At 41.9% G+C, this 20,757-nt stretch overlaps 1 protein-coding gene across 10 annotated transcripts in view; it reads right to left on the bottom strand.

Annotated features, from left to right (window-relative positions):
• Positions 1–13,495: 13,495 nt before the first annotated feature.
• The window catches only part of TMEM229B (transmembrane protein 229B), a 38,452-nt gene continuing 31,190 nt past the window's right edge, over positions 13,496–20,757 (bottom strand). For 5 of the 10 annotated variants that reach the window (XR_014546159.1, XR_014546160.1, XR_014546161.1 and 2 more), the window contains one exon: positions 18,558–18,910. Coding sequence is in view for 5 of the 10 variants with exons in the window: in XM_083605802.1 (XP_083461928.1) it covers positions 14,054–14,584 (531 nt within the window). In the remaining 5 variants the exon portion in view is untranslated. Of the gene's footprint in view, positions 14,585–16,728; positions 16,917–18,557; positions 18,911–20,757 lie in introns of those variants that run through there. The other 5 variants (XM_083605802.1, XM_083605798.1, XM_083605800.1 and 2 more) reach the window with 2 other exon arrangements.

The following is a 20,757-nucleotide window of genomic DNA, read 5'->3' as shown; positions in this document are numbered from 1 at the left end:
TGCAAGGCTAGCTGGTGATATTTGCTTTTTATAAGGAAATAATCCACAATCTCATATTAAAACATAACTCTGGTCTCATTGTTTTGTGTTGTTGTTGTTTTGTGCCTGCTTGTGTGAAGGGAGGCACAACACAGGATTCAGGATGTTATTTATTAAGCCAAAGTCCTTGATTTATTATGTGCAAATGCAGCCAAATGTCTATAGACATTTGTGCATGGTCACTACTGAAGTGCACTTGTTGCAACTCCACAAGTTTCAAGAAAATAGTGGGTGTTGAAATAAATTTTTGCAGCTCTGCTCTTCCTATGGAATATTCTACTGAGATAACCTTGTTGTCCTTTATTGACTCCTGTACCATTTATGGGCACTGTTATAATGCTGCTGCTAGCAAACAGGAGGACAGGTGCTGAAAAAGTACATGCTGATGCATGGACTTCCTGTACAGTTCCATAACGTTATTTTCCTTTAGTACATTGTGAATAGCTTTCTTGGCTTCCAGTCTTTGACTGGAATACTGCATATTAGTGTATTCTTGATTTTAGATTTCCTTGTTAAAAAACAAAACACTATAACAAAACACTAAAAACAAAAAGTAAACACTATCCAAACAGCATTTCCATGACATAACATTCCATAGATTATCTAATAATAATTACTACATCTAATAATAATAATAATAATAATTTTTTATTTATACCCCGCCCTCCCCAGCCAAGGCCGGGCTCAGAGCGGCTTACAAGCAATAATAAAAACCAGATGAATGATTACAACTTAAAAACAAAAATAAAATACAACATTAAAATAATGGAACATTAAAATATTAAAATGTAGCCTCATCGCAGGAGGAGAAGGAAAAGAAAAAAGAAAGAGAGGGAGGGAGGGAATAAAACTGGCTCCAAGCCAAAGGCCAGGCAGAACAATTCTGTCTTACAGGCCCTGCGGAAGGAAATCAGATCCTGCAGGGCCCTGGTCTCATGAGGCAGAGCGTTCCACCAGGCCGGAACCAGAGTTGAAAAGGCCCTGGCTCTGGTTGAGGTCAATCTAACTTCCTTAGGGCCTGGGACCACTAGGGTGTTGTTATTTATGGACCTTGAGGCTCTCCGTGGGGCATACCGGGAGAGGCGGTTCCGTAGGTACGAGGGTCCTAGGCCGTGAAGGGCTTTAAAGGTCAAAAGCAGCACCTTAAATCTGACCCTGTACTCCACCGGGAGCCAGTGCAGCTTGAAAAGCACTGGGTAAATATGCTCCCATGGCAGAGACCCCGTGAGGAGCCTCACTGCAGCATTCTGTACCCGCTGGAGTTTCTGGGACAGCTTCAAGGGCAGCCCCGCGTAGAGTGAATAACAGTAGTCAAGCCTGGAGATGACCGTCGCATGGATCACTGTGGCCAGGTGTGGCAAGAATTACAGTAGTCAAGCCTGGAGATGACCGTCGCATGGATCACTGTGGCCAGGTGTGGCAAGAATTACAGTAGTCAAGCCTGGAGATGACCGTCGCATGGATCACTGTGGCCATCTAGGCAAGTAGTACTCTGACATTTGCACAGGTTTACTATTCCAATATTCTTCATGTTACTAATAGAGAACTTCAGGGTGCAAGTTAGCACCAAAGCACTCTTTAACACTTGCTGGCAACTATCTCCTCAGTTGAAAACATTTGACTTTCAGCCACCTTTGTGTTGCTCCTGCCACTGTAGTCAATAGGTCCAGCTCTGAGGGCCTTCTGGCAGTTCCCTCACTGTGAGAAGTGAGGTTACAGAGAACCAGGCAGAGGGACTTCTCAGTAGTGGTGCCTGCCCTGTGGAATGCCCTCCCATCAGATGTCAAGGAAATAAGCAACTTTCTTACTTTTAAAAGACATCTGAAGGCAGCCCTGTTTAGGGAAGTTTTTAATGTTTAATGCTGTATTGTGTTTTTAACATTCGGTTGGGAGCCATCCAGACTGGCTGGGGTATATTATTATTATTATTATTATTATTATTATTATTATTATTATCATTATAGCATAAATTGACTTTTAAAAGTTTATTTTGCAAGTACCCAGAGCCGGTTAGGTTGCCCATTGGTGTATGCCTATGTTTTTTCATCACACAATTTTTAACCTGTTCATGTATAATAAACTTCCATAATGTTTGCTCTGGCTGGCACAGGCTCCCCACTGTCTCAGACTTTCAGAGGAATCCTCTCACATTTTGTCTTACTGTGAACTCTGAACTGAAATACTAGTAAATCTCATATCCTACAACTCATACACGAATGATATGTCTCTATAACTCCCTTCTTACAGTTGGTGGAATGAGGTGTAGAGAAAACTGCCTGATGGCTTAGCAGAAAGGTCTGTTCTGGTTGAAAACCCTTCAATACGAAAATTAAAGCATCCCTTCTCAAACGGAAATACTTTACTCAGTGTTCCATGCTGAACCGAAGCTGCCCCTGATTGATCTCTTACCCTTCTTACCTGTGACCCACATTAATGTGAGGGGCAAGTTGGCATCCCTGCTCCAAGCTGCTTTTCTGAGCCTTAGAGCAGAGCTTAGAGCTTAAGCAACCATCTTCTTTCCTTTGTGGCCATGCCCCCTCAATAATAACCCAATCTGAAAGGAATGTTCACTTACACCCCCACCCCAAAAAAATCCCCCACACCTAACCTAGCACTTCTCTATTGTTCCCACAAGGTTCTTTTCATCACGCGTTCAGAGCTGTATCTTTGATGTTTTTGTGGCACCCAGCAGCCATCTCACCTGTTTTCTCGGTCCTTTGAAAGTAATGGCGCACAACAGATGGTAAATAGAGCTGAATTTACAGAGATCACATGGCATCACCAGCAAATCTTTCTGCCCACTGGGAATTGCAGTCTCATACCCTCCAACATTTATCCAGTGAAAATAGGGACGTCCCATTCCATAATGATAATTCTACTATTTATACCCCACACATCTTACTGAGTTGCCCCAGGCACTCTGGGCAGCTTCCAACATAAATAAAAACAGAGGAAACTGGAATGTGCTTTACAAGTTATATAGCTTTGAGAGAGGTCAGACAGACTAGAAGAGCCTTCCCCAACCTAGTACCTTCCAGCTAAAGCACACATCAGACCTTGCCAATGTGGCCAATAATCAGGGATGATAGGAGTTGAAGTCCAAATCATCTTGAGGCCACCAGTCTGAGAAAGCCTGAACTAGAATATTAAAAAGAGAGAAAGAGATTTCTTAGAACTGTCTGACCAAATTAATCAGCAGAGCTCACCTTTCAGAGTAACTGGAATGGCTGCATCTGTTAATTATAGGAGTATAAAAAAGGAGGATGCCATATTTAACTACATGTATGATGACCACAGCTAGCAATGGGTTGTTTTGTTTTATATGTTGAGCTTCTACTAAAGCACTAAACACTTCTATGTCTTATGTGACACAGGTAGGTAGGGCTTTGCTTTCAGTCAGGTTCTCAACTATTAATAACACACACACACACACACACACACACACAAAGACACTACCAATAGTAAATCCCTTCCTCTTAGGAGCAGTAATCTATGTCATTTAGGTAGAGTTGTTTGAGAAACTTCTTTTCTAGAAAGGGTTTTGGGGATCATAGCCGTAATGTTCTAAAGATGATAGACTCTATCAGATAGAACATTTTCACAAACTAGGCTTCAAGTGCTTTCAAGCCTTTCCCATGCTATTATTCTGAAAAGCTGTTCATGCAGAAGAGAAAACAGAGAACAGGAACTTGTAATACAAATGAACATTCTGATCAATGTGGATTTTGCATTTGCTTCACAAAGTCATTGAAGGAAGAGCTGCTTTGAACCTCCTGTTTAGTAAAATGTCTTTTGAGCTATTTGTTTAGCTGATGTGTTTCTGTGGTGGCACCTGTTCTACGCAGCAAATTGGGCTTAGATTGGGTGGCCTGTTCTTTGTGTGGGTGACTGGCTTACGCTGCATTGCAGCAAGGGAAATGAACTAGGCGGCCTTTTGTTTCCTCCCAGGTCTATCTATAATTGTGTGTTTCTGGCATGTATCTCCTTGTTTCATCCTCAATGTACCCGTGACTATATTAAATAATTTGTTAGGAGAATAGCTAAGTATCATATCTGCTAGTGTTAGGGGTGTTCAATTAAGATCCCAATCTAGAGTGTGAGATAAAGCATCTCATATGAACTCATCACAGAGACAAGGATTTGCGGTAGGCTTTTTTCAAATTATACACATATGCACAAACACATAAAGCAGGATGGCTGTGGGCCATAACTGTATAAGTTGGGACCATCATTCCCATGAGTGCTGGAACAAGTCTTCCTCCATTGTCTCTGATGAAGCAGTACTGTTGGCTGGCAATCAAGCCATGAAGGAACCAGGCCCTGTTGCCAGGGGCAACAGAAGGACTCCATGTGGTTGTGGTACTTGATGAGGAGAATTACTAGCACCTGATTATAGCCAGTCTGTTTCAGTGGGACACCTCCATTTCTAGGTGAGACTCCAAAACAAAAAATGGAAAAAAATCAGTGTCTTCTATTATTTCTACACACTTTTTTAAAATTTGTAAAGCTCAAGTGCCTATGTGTATTTTAGCATCTATGAATTGTTAAGTGTCAGAAAGGAATGTCAAATAACAGATATCTTTAAGTTTAAAAATGCACTTACTCAATACCTTAAATCATGAATTCCTTAAGTTATCCCTTGTACCCTTTAAGCATCCTGCTGCACTCGTGGCCCCATTTCGCTGACTGAGGCAAAACAGGAAGGTACCGCACTGTGTAAACAACACAGGCTGTTTCCTGCCCCCCGCCGCTCCCATTGCTGCCACCACGGAAGTCTCGATTACTGGGATCGTGCAGCTGTGGCTTCCAGGTTCCAGCTAGAGCCCTGCAAGAACATGCCGGAACCTGGAAGCCGCTGCATCCAGTTCTTGCTTCTCCAGTGGCGGGGGAGGGGGCACCCACAAGGCCTCCTCTTGGATTCTGTTGCCTGAGGCAAGTGCCTCAGTCTGCCTCATGGACAGGCCGGCCCTACAAAAGGGTTACTCTTCTTTCTGAATGATTTATGCATGGCAAAGATGATTATGATCTTGAAAAAACGGCTTTGGTCCAGGGGGACTGTTGGATGGGAAGAGATAGATGAGCAAGTAGATAGAGCTTGGAACATCACTTCTGAGTGGGCTGGGGGTCAGAAGTAGCCTGGCGCAATTGCACCAGAAGTCCACTTGCCTCTGCCCACAACATGCTTCTCTTCTCCAGCTACATTAATTATACAAACGATTTTTTAAAAACCATTTTAACTGAATAAGTCTTTTTTATTATTTCATGTGCTCCTTTGTGGGGGGGGAGGGGGGTCCTTTTTGAGGACCTCCTGGTCACTTGGAAGGGGTAGAGATGGGCAACAGCGGTCCACTTGTGACTAAGGTTTTAAAATGTTTCTATTTTAAAAACAAGCTGACATTTTTAAATGGAAGAAGTAAAAAGCCACAAATGTAAAAGCATATGTGCCCATCAGTGCTGGTCCCATCATGGCTACTGCCTTGCCTCACTTGAAAGAGGAGATGGATGTCGAATGCAGAAGCCAAACAGGTGCAGACAGAGTTTAATTGCAAAGCAAAATTCCCAGTGCATTTTGAATGTGGTAGTTCTACCATGGGGAGAAAAAAATTAAAAGATGGAAGCAGAATTTTTAGTCTAATTATAGGTTCCACTAAAGTTGATCATCTGGTTTGGTAATGCAGCAAGTACAAGAACAGCATTCTGTTCAGGTTTGCTGCTCACAGAAAAAGATGCTTCTTCCAGGCTTGGCCAAAAGAGAAGGCTGAAAAAGTGAGGTCATCAGAGGGAGAAAGGCAAGCAGACCTATCCTATGATCAGAGGCAGAACATTGAGCATTATGCCAGGGCTGACAGTGGCATAAAATAGTTGTGATCCTATGCTCATCCAATAGGACACTGAAAAAGCAGATTGGGGAAACTGCTGAAACACTGGTGCAAGCAGCATGACAGCATAATTGTTCTGTCCCCAGTAACCATGCTGACAAGGCAGCCAACAAACACCATAGTCTAACCATGACAACCCCTGAGATTCCACAGCTAGCTGGAGGGCAATCTACACAGTTATGACAGCTCTGATCAAAGTTCATTCCTGCATCACCACAGTTTTCCTCACAGACGGCCGTCAAGATAGGATGTTGCTCAACATTAGCCATGTGAACACTTGAGTCTTTCATGTTATCCAACAAGGTATTGCCAACACTTACACCAAAATGTTGTATATCTGAGCCCTGAAATATCATTTGGCTTCCCGGGCCAGGAAGATTATGGGCTGTTATGAGAGTTGCCTGATTGAAATTGCCTACAGTTTCTCTCTTTGACCAGTAGCCTCTGTAGCTCAGTCAGTAGGGAGCCAGTGCCAGTTCTACAGGGCTCCCAGGTCAAGCTCAATGGCCTCTAACCATTAGGTTCTTTGGCCCAATCTGGGTCCGAATATGTTATATTTCAACTAAATATTGTTGCTATATGGCATCCTGAAGGTACTGCTTTTTCCTACATGTTCTAAGACCATGGCAAAGTATGCAGCCATTATACCTCCTGCCATGTTCCTGTATCAGTCTGCTTGCTCTCCCTCCTGTCTCATGGCTGCAACAAGCAGAACTGTAGTTTCCCCCCTTGCGGTGGGTGAGGAGAAAAGTGAGCAAAGGAGAATGGGTAGTGGCTGCATATTCTACTGGCTTGGAACTTTTAAAATGAAGACTTGGAAAAGGCATGATAACTGGCTTGCAATTTGACAATTCTCAGTTCAAAAACTGTCCACCATATTTAAGATTGTGTCAGCAATTAAATTAAAGCATCTTGTGGCTAAATTCCAGAAGCACTGTGTATCCCATGCTGCATTTAAAACAGGTACTGTTGAGTATACTCCCGCTACTCATTAGTAAGATCCTTCTGTTTTGTGGCTTAAGTATGGTACCAGTAGTTTTATTTGTGCAAGCCAAGCTTTTTCGTAGGAGGGGATATATATACCAATGGCTCCCCCCAGTGCTGGTCCAATGCATTTTGCTAATTGGGCTGGAACAAGAAATTGTGGCAAACCTGCCTCCATATTTGGGAAGTTCCTGATCCTCTCCCAGAACCAAAAGTTATTTTTTCCAGAATTATACTCCTTTTCTCTTTCACTTTCCTGTAAGCAAGATCCGTTTTCTGATCACTAAATTTTCTGATCACATACAGCCCAGTCCAGTGCAAAGGGGTTTTGGATTGTTCTGCCATTCATCAAAGGCGGCAAAAAGGAATTATAAATTTGGCCTCAGTAAACTTATGTTATGTGCCCATTTCTCAATTCCAAGAGTACATAGTTTATTGAAGTCAGGCGAGTTACCCACTTCAATGATTTTATGATTAATTAAATGTACAACTTTGCTTTTATTTTAATGAACCTTGTTGTATTCACAATCCAGATGCGTAAAATGAAAATTTTGTTCTGCAGAATTTAAATTAACATTTCACACTTGCTTAAGATCATCATCTGGTATACTATTGAGAAATGCTGTATAGGTTTATAGGGAAGTTTTTAATGTTTGGTGTTTTACTGTAGTTTTATTATTTGTTGGAAGCTGCCCAGAGTGACTGTGGCAACCCACTCAGGTGGACAGCATATAAATAGGCGTTCAAGACCTTGTACCGCTGTGAGGTTGCCTGTGTAGCAGTAGTTTTTTTGGGACAAATTCTGACAAAGACTTTAAGGTTTTCTTAGGCAAGGCTTAGATCAGATGAGTTCAGTCTGATTGGCCTGGGGAACAGCAGTCTCTGATTGGCTGAAGATTCCAGTCAGTTTTAAATTAGCTGTACCCTGAGGAGTTGGAAGAGAGAAAAAATTGATGACAGAGGTATGAGGAAAAGCCGAGAGAAAAAGTCTAAAGCTAAGATCTGGATATGAATTCAAATCAGTTTGGATATAAAGCTGCCTTTTCAAATCTGCACCTTCTGAAACAATATGTGAACAAAGCACAGCCTTTCTTTAAAATTCACACTTGTCCAAAAATTCACACGTATTCAAAAAGTCACAAGTTGCTGCAAAATGTGGAGAACTGGATTTAAGACTGAAAAAAAGAGAAGCAAAATTAACAAATCCTTCCATCCCTACTAGTGACTGAGTTGATCTGTAAAGCTACCCTGTAAAAAGATCTTACTAGAGGGAGATTACACAAGTGTGAAATAAACTGTCCAAGCCACCAAAAGAAGAACTAGAGAAACTTTGGGGCATAGAAGCAGATTGTCCATGGTATATCTAAACCTGTGTTAATGCAAGTAAGGCTGAAAAACTGGGTATCCCTGGCATGCATATATATATATATATATATATATATATATATATGGAAAAGACAAGAAACACACACGTAACTGGTATCCTCCATATTGCTGGAGTTGTTGAAAATACACAGATTTCCTGGTCCAGACTGGTTCCTTCTTGAGTTATTGACAGAAAAATAATTAATTGTCCCGCAGCAACAATGAAATCTAATGTCCTGGAACATCTCAAACAGTAAGATACTTACAACCGTAGAATTATAGGGTTGGAAGAGACCACAAAGGCCATCGAGTCCAGCACCCTGCAATGCAGGAATCCTTTGCCCACTGTGGGGCTTGAACCCGCAACCCTGAGATTAACACTCTCATGCTCTGCCAACTGAGCCTATTATCATGCTTGCTTTGTTAGTTGATATTATTAAAATTTGTATTGTGATGCTTTCATTTGTTGGCTTTTAGTACTGTATTTATTTTATTGCATTTTATGATTTCTCTTAAATGGTTGGTTTACTTATTTGTTGTGCAGAGAACATATGTTATAGAGTGACTCACAAGTAAATACCATACAAAAATTGAACAGTTAGACTGATTGGAAGTTGTAGATGGCACCTAGAACAAAATTCTTCTCCAAATGCAACCTAGCCTTATACACTGAGAAGAACATTTCACTGGACTCAGATGTGATTAGTTTTCAGCTAGGTATGCATAGGATTGGGCTATTGGTCTTTAATATGAAATAGTGGATTCATGAAAAGGTGGATTCACAACAAGCATGTTTGTAACTCTCAAACTGCTGCTGACAAGTTGTTGCCCTCCAAATGTTTTGGACCATAACTTCTATCAGGCCCAGCCATTGCAGCAACAGATTGGTGAAAGCTGCTCTAAAAACTCCCTTTCATCCTGAAACTATGTGTGCTTTGTCAGCAGAAAACAAATAATGAATAAATGGCTGCATTAGTGGAAAAAATATAATAAAATGAATGAATGAAAATGAATAGGTCATTGTAGACCAGTATTCAATACTTATAATCTACTATTGAACATAGGCATAGCACTTAAGAGTATTCAAAAGGACTTTGCATGCATTACATCAGTAATCCTTCCAGCAATAGGTCAGTGTTATTATCCCCCCACTGTAGATGGTCTGCCCAGTATGATAGTAGTCTACCTAAAGCCATTTACTGTGTTCCTGGCAGAAATGAGATTTGGCTAGGAACCTCTTTGATCCACTATACTACATAACATGATGAATAACCATTCACTGGGGAATCTCAAAGGGTGCTCCTAAACTAGAATGCTTCATGCTCCAGAATAGTTATTTAAAGCCTGACAATGGGATGCCTCTTTTTTCAAAATAATTATTCCAGCACTGGACATCCATGTAACATAGGGTTCTTCCTGACTCTCAAATGCTTTCCAATTTGGCATTCAGAAATATTTGACTCAGTTCACTGTGCAAAAACTAGGAAGCAACTTACATTGAAACAGTGCAAGGTGCTTTTAGTCAGCTACTGTAGTTTATGGTAGGGATATGTGGGGATAGGATGGGATACTAACAAATATTAGCATATTTTTAACCCACCCACGTCCCTTGGGTAGATAGAGCGAGTTATAAAGCAATAAATAAAGGAATAAAGGAATGAATGATTGTGACACTAACCTTAGTGTAAGTATTTGCATTTTCAGGCTACAATCTTATGCCCACTTACCAGGTAGTAAGCACCATAGGTCTCAATCGAATTACTACTTAATGGACATGAAAGGTATCTCAAAGGTCATCAGATCCAATTTGCTGCTCTGGGAGAATCCCCTAGATAAATCAGTTGAGAGGTGTTCTTACTTTGCCCCCCCCCTAACATTCAATAAATATACTGGGGCTGATGGAAGTCTAACAGGTTCCCAGCCTGGTTGTGCACAGTGTAGATACACAGTGGAATTGCAGAGGCACTTCCCTCATTAGTTCCAGTGAGCACTGAAGCCCAGAGACAGCATATTTTAGAGACTAAGTATGTCCTTTCTAATTTTGCCACACATTTGCGTTCATTTCAAGATTTGTCCCTTATCAGTGTGGTGCTGGAGCTCTTTTGCTATCTATCTGAATGGCTAAAACAGAGGTGAAGAACCTGTAGCCTCCAGATATTGCTGGACCAGCTTCCATCATCCTTGGTCATTGGTCACACTGGTTAGGGCTGGTGGGAGATGACATGACTACTGAATAACCTAAATAAATATGAATGGTATGCCTAGAAATAGACCAGCTGAGTTTGGGTTCTTTACTGTGTTGTAAGAAAAGCTGCAACACAACACAAGTATAATGCAGTGCATGAGCAAATTTATAACCCATTTCCAATGACATAAGCATGAACCACCCTCTTCTTACAAGGAAGAGAGGGCAAAACCAACAAACCACAAGTTTTTTTTTATTGCTGGTGAATTCAAACAGGCAACTTTAATCTACTGAGGAGGATACACATACAAGCAAATATTTAACTGAGAGTTCTGTGGGTGTTTTATTTGCCAGTGCTTTACCTGCTGCACAGCTTCTAGGCTACAGTTCTCAGCAATGAGGCCACCATTGCTGTATAGTTTAAGCAACCCAACTGTAAAACAACATCAGTAGTTTTCACTAGAACTGAAGGACAAAATAAATGTAAATAAAGCAAAAGAGGTAAAACGCTTGACTGCAACAAAGTTGCTTTTCTCAAAAAAAAAAAAAAGAGTAATGACATCTGCAGGGCCTGACACATACAGTAACTTTGAGATGTTGTAGAATAGTATCAAGGAAAGCTCATATGGTCTGTGGGTTGTAGTCTGGTGAATGCTGCATGAGGAAATATGAACTTATGCCCAGCTCAGTTCCTGGTGTGCAAACTGCGAATAAAGTGCACTTGTGTGTGAAAATTATAGCCCCTTGGGGACACATCTACACAGTACGAACCAAATAAAATAGCATAAAATAAGCTCAAGGAGGTGTAGTTCTGATGCCTCATGGGAAAATGTAGCTCAAGTGAAAGGGGTGTTCATAGGCAAGAGGCTAGAAGCCATTTTTCAGTGTAAGCAAATAACAATTTGTGAGCTGTGAAATAATTGTGTTATTTAGGATGGGATTATAGACCCTCTAAGGAGCATGGGATTGTGCTACTGGCCAATTCAGGGGATAGATATTGCTACAAAAACCTTACATATTCTAAATAGATCCATGATGTTGCCTTTTTAAAATTAAAAAAGCCTTCCATTATAGTGTTTTTGTAATGTTAGTAAAGGAACCAGTGTTGCAGCAGATGTTAGCAGTCAGTGGCTACTAGTGAAAGCAATGATATTCCACTAGTCCAGCCTTATCTAATGCTTTGAACTGTGGTTACCAGAAGATTCAAGTGTAGCCCATCTCCTATTTGCACCATTCCCTCCATCACAGAATACTTGGAGGAAAATATATTTTAGTTTGTTAAAAACTTTTTCATGAAAAGCAAGACGCAGTATCTTTCCGATTCGCTGTTTCTCTTTTGTGGTTTAGGAAAGCAGGTTAGAAAAGTGGAATGCCAAGAATAATGCTTATTTTCATGGCAAATCCAATTATGAATTAAGGCTGGAATTTGATATCCCCTTCCCTGGGAATAAACCCCATTAAACTCAACTGGGCTTAATTCTGAGGAGACATGCATAGGATTGCACTGTAAAAAAGGATTAAGATTGTGATTCCATAGCCAATAAATGGCTCCTCCATTTTATTTTCCACTCAGCTGACCATTATTGCAGCATGTTGTTGCATGGCACTGCCTCAGACAGGAAACACAATTTAATTCAATATAAAATGGATGAATGATAAACGGGAACGCTAATCTCTCTGTGTGTTTGCTGAGTATTTCAGGAGACACGTGTCTAAAACAGGGCAGACCTGAATAAGCTTCTGCTTTCAGTGCTCCAGCAGATCCATTGCCCGCAATGGATTCACACCTGAGCGAAAATTAGGAAGAACAAACTAATTACACTTCGAAAATACAAGACAAGATACTGTTACAGTTATTCTTATTCATAAAACAATGCAGATCCCATCCTGGGTGGTAGAATGAAATTCAGCAGAACAAACAACAGCTGTGTTAACTGACTGCCAGATGGAGAAAACAGTCAATGGTCAGTCAAACAATAATGCAGGCCTCATCTAAACAAACCACAGAAGATGAGACTGCAGCCACATAAAGAAACTTGCATCCCAAGCTCAACTCATTGCTAGTGCAATTCAATTCCGTTCAGTGCAAACGATACCTGGTTCTTTCTTTATTTTTACCCAGGAGGTCTAGTAACAGCATACCCTCCTCTTAAGGCTATTGGATGCTTTGTTAAGTTAAGCTGTCCTTTGGTCTTTCATACTTTCTGCAGGCTCTGAAACAGCCTTCTCCAACTTTGGGTCCCCCAGAGGTTGAACTGCAACCCCCATAACCTCTGACCACTGGCCATGTGGGCTGGAGATGATGGAGGTTGTGGTTCAGCAACCTCTGGGGAGCCAACCTTAGGGAAGGTGGTTCGAGAATGCCTGCCGTCCTACCTACACTGGTCACAATCCATTTGGAAGATCCTGGAGAATGGCTTTTCAGCACTCCCCACCATAAAGCAGTGGGATATCACCTCCAGCGACTCATAGCTTTCTGAAGAGAGATTACTGCACCCCTAATACTGCTGTTAAGTACATAGAGAAGAACATCAGGCATAGCTTCCCGAAGATCTGTAGAAGCAGATGAGCACTGCACAGTGTCTTGCACAATTCTAATTCCCGATAAATCCAGGAGACACACGGAGACTTCAATACCTGGGCCAATGGTCCACAATTATTGCCAGTGGTATCATTGGTGACAGAATTCTCAGGGGAGGAAGGCAGAGAGGATCCTGGTAATGTGAACAGTTACTATGGGGCGAATTGGAGCTGAAGCAGCCCTTCTGTTCAGTTCTATTACAAAGAACAAGGATAGGAGGCAGGGAAGACTTCAGCCATTTCTCTCCCGTTTTGGGCTCCTTGGCCAAAAATGCAACTTGTACAGTAATGATATAATTAATCCAGCAGAAGAGACTTTTATTTTATTTTTTAAAAAGACTATTGGGAGTGGGAGAAGGTCTCTAGCGAGCCTCAGAATGGATGAGTCAAAAAGTAATTTTATAGAAATCCAGGAAGATGTCCAGCACCATATTATCATACACTGTGGTGCATTTAAAAACAAAAAACAAAAAACTTAGGAGGGAGCACAAAAGAGGGCAAACCACCTCCCCAGTTGACTGCCACTGTTGGGTTGTCTCAACAGCTAATGAGTTTTCCTTGACCCTGAAGCATCTCGGGTCCCATGGGAGGTACTGGTTGCAAGCAAGCACCTGAATATTGCCTAGTGGGATATAAGCCAATCACTAAGTTAAATGGGGCGTCTGTGCCAATCTACTAACTTGTTATTTGTACAAGGTTGATGAGCATTACTCTTATCCCCCCCACCCACCCATATGTAGTAAAATGCAGGTATTATGACTGTTCTCATAATAAGTTACAAGTCAAACTATCTCACCAACAGGTAGCTGACAGTGCTACTTGTTGCTTTAAAAAAAACAAAAAAGAGAGCAAAAATCCATAGAAAACCTACTGATTCCACTTTTTCATGCATGCCTCCAAACACAGGAGGTTTGTTTATCATACAGGAAGCAGGACTTTTGTTTTTGAGGCCATCATCAAAAGTCTCCAGTGAAAGGGGCAGGAGAATTCACTTAGTCAAGGTGTAGTTTGAAGTTACTGTTCAGTTAGTTTTCACATGGCCATTGGCCAAGGTTACAGCAGCAGTAGGAGACCCGGGTTCAGCATTCTCATCAAATCGCAAACGCAGGGTGTTCCTGATGACTAACTGTTCCATGATGACTGCTGCACAGAACCATGGAATGGCATACTCCAGGGTTATGAGGCCCATGAAGTTCAAGTCAAACTGTGAATAGTCCCAAGGGCAGGCATCAAACTGGCGCAGGATGAAGCCGGTGGTGAACTCCCAAGTATACGTCCACAGGGTGTAAATCAGGCAGCGCACTAGGATGTTGCACTTGTCCTTCAGGTACAGGTACATCTTTTCTACAATGAGGATGGAAGTTCCATAGATGAAGAGTGCCCATACGCTAGTGACACCTGGGAATTTCCAGTTGAAATTGACCACAAACTCCCAAGCAGCTGTGAACATCACCTCACAGAAGTAACCATGAATAGCATAGAGGTACCAACGGGAGAAAGCAGTCAGGGGTTCTGCAGACGCCATCCTTCCGCACAGTCCCCAGCAGGAACTCTGAAAGACAATTGGGGGTGGAGAGAGGGATTAAAGACTCAGTAAACAAGGGTAACAGCACTAGATCTTGTCACACTGGGGGTTAAAGACATAACAAAATAATATAATGCATAAGGGTACAAAGTACAAAAATGTGAATCAATAATATAACAGATAATGAAAGTGGCATAAATCTTCAAAGTGACCTGCTCAAAACCAGAATAGGAAGTAGGAGTATCTTTTTTTTCTTGTCTGACTAGTGAAGTTTTGAAGAGTAGTTAAAACACTGCACTGTCTTGCTTTTGCCTAATTTCTTGCAGTATGCTCAGAACCAGATTACAGTGTAATATAGTGTTGACTCATGCGTGGCCAGGAAAGTGTCTTCTCGCAGTTCGATACAGAAGCAAACCTTGGATCTGCACATTCTCCCTCAGCCGTGCTGTGCATATATCTTTAATGAGGACTGAGGGTTTTGCGCATGCACAAGCAGGCCTCACTTTTTTTTCCGGCTTTGGTACTAGACACCAGGCAGTGGGACCTACTTTCACATAGATGCCTATGTGCAAACGTCCCAGTTCTCATTTAAGTTAGGCTGTGGTATTCCTGTTGCCTACACACTTCAGCTGTACCTTGGAATCAAGACAACTAGAAAGCCTGAAAAGGGGGTGCATATGAAGCTTGTTTAAAATGTGACACACGTTCTACCTCTTCGTAGCAGCAGGTAAGACCAAGCTAAGGCAAGCCTAAGAGATAATGCCACACTAATTTTAGCTAAATGATGCAAGGTGCTCTACATCCAAACATGAAGCTTACAAGAAAGAGTAAGTTGGAGAAGTGACTAAGGTGCAAAACTAATGGAAACATGAGGAAAGAAAAAGAACAGTATGAGGTACAATTGGTAAGTGACACAAAGGCATTTTAAGATGTTCATTTAATAAAAATGGGAGTGTGACAAAAAAGCAGTTCAGATATAATGTCAAAACCTTGATTTGGTGTTTAATAATAATAATAATAATAATAATAATAATAATAATAATTTGTACCCCGCCCATCTGGCTGGGTTTCCCCAGTCACTCTGGGCGGCTCCCAACAAAGATTAAAAATACATCAAGATGTTACACATTAAAAAACTTCCCTGAACAAGGCTGCCTTCAGATGTCTTCTAAATGTCAGGTAGTTGTTTATCTCTTTGACATCTGATGGGAGGGTGTTTCACCGGGCGGGTGCCACTACCGAAAAGGCCCTCTGCCTGGTTCCCTGTAGCTTTGCTTCTCGCAGTGAGGGAACTGCCAGAAGGCCCTCTGACAGATGACAGTTTTTCTGTATCTGAAAGTGCTCTGGTATCTGGATATTAACAACAACCTAGGAACTTCAGAACTAGCTGCCCATGCAGTGCTACTTCCCCAAGTGCTTCTGGCCATGCTACATTCTCAATGCACATCTCTTGTGTTCTCCAAAAGTCTTCTTGGGATAGCAATGCTTGGTTATAACTTAGAAAATTGCCAGCTACTGCTCCATCCACCTCAACAAGGAGGCATGTCCAGTTTTATAGTCTGTTCTAGCAATTGACTTAATTTGCAGCCCACATTTTTCTCCAAGGAGCTCAAGGTGGCATGCATGGTCCCTGAGTTTTAATCCTCACAACCACCCAATGAAGTAAGTTAGGTTGCAAGATAATGACTGACTTAATGTCACCCAGTAAGCTTCATGCTGATTGAGATTTGAACTTCAGTCCTAGTTGGATACTCTCAAATACTACACCACACTGACTTATCCCACCTTTTGGGAGCCAAGTGCAGGACCTGAAAAGTGAACTGGTGGTGATACCAACTTCCATGGTCTGTAGCATGAGAACATTTGGGTTCTGCCTGATACATCTGGATGCAGAACTATTTCCATGTCCTACAGAAAAGCTTTTTCTTCTGAGAAAGTTACACATTGCTGGAGTAGCTTCTTGGGGAGAGCGGAGAATGGTGGGAACAGGGTGACCTGTGCCCCATGACAAACTGAGTTCACATGTTCACACAAACACAACCTATTCAGAATACTTTTATTTCTCTCACTTGTATCATAACCTTTTTCCTTCCACATTAGAGGAAGAGTCTTTTGTTACAGCTACAAGGCATGTTTAGGTAGAAGGGCAGAGGTCAGGGCCAAATACCTACTTGATATCAAATGGTTCTCCATGTGAGATGAAGCCAGTGCTATGTTGACATTCTGCCTTTTCCTTGGTTTATAATAATATAAAAAAGAAATTCAGCCCCCACACCGAGACATTTTCAGGCCAAAATCCAACCCTCCTGAATATGGTACACTATGAACTGCTCCCTAGTCAGATCTTAATTGGACTTTTTGAGGCCTGTGAGTTGTCACTGATGAAGTCACAACTACTCCATTGACCTGGGAATAAGCTAGGTAACAGCATACTTAAACTCAATGAGGTAAGGTTGTCATTGTCGTTTAAAAAAACCTTTATTCACAGCTATACTAAAGTATATAGGTTCTCATGCTGTTCTTCTCCAGCACAGTATATCAGGGGTTTGGATTGATCTGTGTAACACAGTTAAAAACTAGCCACTGCTGCTTCATCAATGAGGCTCAGTTTTTCGTATATCATGTGGAGGTATGGATAATACAATACAAGCCAAACTGCTAATTTAAATTGCACACATAGATTTGATGAGGAATCTGGATTTCATACAAACAAGCAACGTATGGAGGAATCATAGAATCATAGAGTTGGAAGGGGTCCCAAGCGTCATCTAGTCTATCCCCTGCAATGCAGGAATCTCAACTATAAACTACGTTTTAAAAAATCCTTTACCTATATAAACTTCTACAGCTTGGGGGAGGGGGTAGACAGAGCTAGCAATGAAACAAAAAAGGGGCACCCCAAGAGGAAGGAAACCTATATGTTTCATACCCACAGCAGCTACAGTGACAGGCCCCCACATATTTTGGCCCTGAGACATTTGTTTCAACTGCAAGACATGGCAATAACAGCTAATCTCAGGCAGCTTTTCTAGTGCTGTGGCAACACCAGTTGCTCAACGCACATGTTGCAGATGCTGTAAATAAAGCACATTAAACAGTCACGAATGCCTAGGAAGGATCCAGAGCAGAGAAGCACTCAGGAAATGTGATGACAAGGAGCTAAGATGCCTTGCATTTGATACTTCTGTCTCCTGAAGAAAACTTGTTAGGTGTGCCAGTTTTGCTCTTAGAAGGAACTGGCTCAACTCCACCCTTAGAAATAAGAATGACTACAGCAGTCTCTCTGGCGCACATCCCATATCTCAAATGGGGGCAACAACACAGACAGTGTCCATGGCTGTTAAATTTCAAAGCAGCTGTCCTTCACATGCAATATTAAATCAGCTTTTCAAAAATAAACATACTTTATTAAAATGCTTTTCTTTGAAGGGCTACAGAGAAAAACCAAAGACGTGCATTTCCATTGTGCCCTTCTCTCAGTGGGGAATTAGCAAGTATCAAATTTATAATTAGCTTGCGGCACTGCCTACTAAGAGCAGGCAGCACTTATCAGAGGCTTGTTTCTCACTTTCTAGTGGTCAGCGATGGCGTTGGTGGCAAGATGGAAGTCAGTAGCTATTCAAATGCTGAGATCCTATCTCCTTGCTCCGAGGCAACTTCTCTTGCAATTATGGGTTTCCACTCAGCTTGACATTGGTCCTAGGACACCAGCTCTTCAATGTATAAAAATATGGGTTGTGCACTGGTGTTGTGAGTTGAATTTCTGCCTAGGAGAACTATAAACTTAGTTCTACTTATTGAAAGTTGTTTGTCCAAATATATGGACCAGGGCACACAACACAACAATTACCTCTTCAGTTACACTACAGTGAACCTGAGACCATAGGGTCTGTTATAAGGATCAATCTATACTCAGTTACTTATCTGCATTGTAAACCACATAAAGCTATGATACAATTAGGGTATAACCACATCCCATTTAAATCATTGCACACTCCAAGAGATTTTAATGGGTCTTTATTCAGTATAACAATGTGGCATGTCCCGTACATAACACCACAGTGATACAATCCATGCACAGGCTCACAACCTGCATTAGCTGGGGAAGACAGAGATGAAGAAAGATGCCAAAAGGCTTTGTGCTCTTTTCTTGCTCTTTTTTAGATTGTGTAGTTCAAGTAGAGAAGCATAGCAAGTTTTCTTCCATTTGTTTATTTTTAGGTATTCCCACTGTGTCTATGCTTGCTTCTTTTCCCTTCTAGAGGAATTCACCTTCCTGGGCTGTATTGTTGCTCAGTCCAGTACAGGCTGTGTCTTGTGTCAGGAGATCCCTGACTAGCTCTCAAATCCATCCTGAGCAAGGAGATGGATAGAATAAAAAGGAACGACAAAAGAAGATTAAATGAATCTAATTATCAAATCAAGTCAAAAGAGCAGGGATGTACAGGCTTCTCAGTCATCAGCAGAAAATATCAATTTATATTAGTCAAAGGGTATTTTGCTCTGCTCCTCCCACGCATCTCAGGCCAATTTCACTTGGGGACCATTGAAAAATAAAAAGGTTGAGAAATAGCATGAAGACATAGAGTAATTTTTAGATGAAATGGATTATCTTGACCCATTCCAGTCTGGGTTCAGGCCCAGTTCTGGGACAAAATCAGTCTTGGCCATCCTGATGGCTGACCTTCTTTAGGAGGCAGAGAAAGACATAGATGGGAAGTGCAAACCTGCTGATTTTCCTAGATCTTTCAGTGGCTTGATGCCATTGACTAGGGCATCATCCTGGGGTCAGAGTTTTGCTGTGGCTTCAGCTCAACTTACAGGGTAGATTCCAGAGAATCATACTATATGACTTCCCTTGCCCCCTGGCAGTTGATCTGGAGGGTACCACAGGCACAAAACTATTTAACATCTATATGAAGCTGCTGGGGGCAAGCATTAGGAGATGCAGAGAGAAGTGTCACCAGTATACTTGTTTCTCTGTAACATCTGAATCAGGAGAGGCTGTGCATGTCCAAAAAGATGCCTGGATGCAGTTATGGGTTGATGAGGGCTTATAAATTGTGACTGAATTCCAGCAAGATGAAGATGATGATGATGATGATGAATAGATTTCCTATGGATGGGCACTTCCCAAGTTTGGAACCTGCCCTGGATGGGGTTGCACGTCCTCTGAAGCAGTAGGTGCATAGTTTGGAGGTGCTCCTAGATCCACCATTGTCACTAGAGCCCAGGTGACCTTAATGGTTCCAAGCACCCATTATCAACTTCTGTTGGTTCATCAGCTATGACTGTTCCTGGATAGGAATAGCCTTGCCATGGTGGTCTATGCACTGATAAAATCATGTCTATATTACTGTAATACGTTGCATGGGAGGCTACTTTGCACATGGTTCAGACGCTGGACCTAGTGCAGATGGTGTTGAAAGTTCTGCACTGGCCGATTGTCAGCTACTGAGCTGGGTTTTGTCAACTTTTAGAGATTGAAACAACTCAGGACAAGGGTACCTAGTGGACAACCTCCCCCAGTACAGTATATACCGTATTTTTCGCTCGATAACACGTACTTGACCATAACACGCACATAGTTTTTAGAGGAGGAAAAGAAGAAAAAAAAATTCTGAATGAAACAGTGGATGTATCATTTTTGTGCTTCATGCTGTGGCCACAGACATGTGATTTGACGGTGAGTTTGGGGTAGCCCAATGCAAAAATCCTGAGAATCCATGTGGATCTGTGCTTTGTAACCACACTTTTGCACCATTGCAGCCCCAGGCAACAGTGGGTGCCTGATTTTTTTGGTGCAGGCTGTAGCCATGGACATGCTATGTGATCTGATGGTGAATTTGGGGTGACCCAATGCAAAGATCCTGAGGATCCATGTGGATCCGTGCTTTGTAACCACGTTTTTGCACCATTGCAGCCCTGTTTTTGCATCAGATCATTGCTATGTGATCTGATGGTGAATTTGGGGTGACCCAATGCAAAGATCCTGAGGATCCATGTGGATCCGTGCTTTGTAACCACGTTTTAAGTGGGGAGGGAAGGAAAAACATAGAAGGGACAAGGAGCACGAGAGGGGTGTGCGGAGAAGCAGCTGGCTAAGAATGCAGGAGAGGGGTTTAAAGGGAGGGAGGAAAGGAAGGCAAAAGTCCCACCCACCCAAGCCAGCCCCCCCTCTCCCCCCCCACCTGCATGTT

The sequence above is a fragment of the Podarcis filfolensis genome (assembly GCF_964270895.1).
Source record: "Podarcis filfolensis genome assembly, chromosome: 1".
Taxonomy (NCBI): Eukaryota; Metazoa; Chordata; class Lepidosauria; order Squamata; family Lacertidae; genus Podarcis; species Podarcis filfolensis.
Note: the sequence above shows the minus strand (reverse complement) of the source record. Positions and strands in the feature narration are given on the sequence as shown.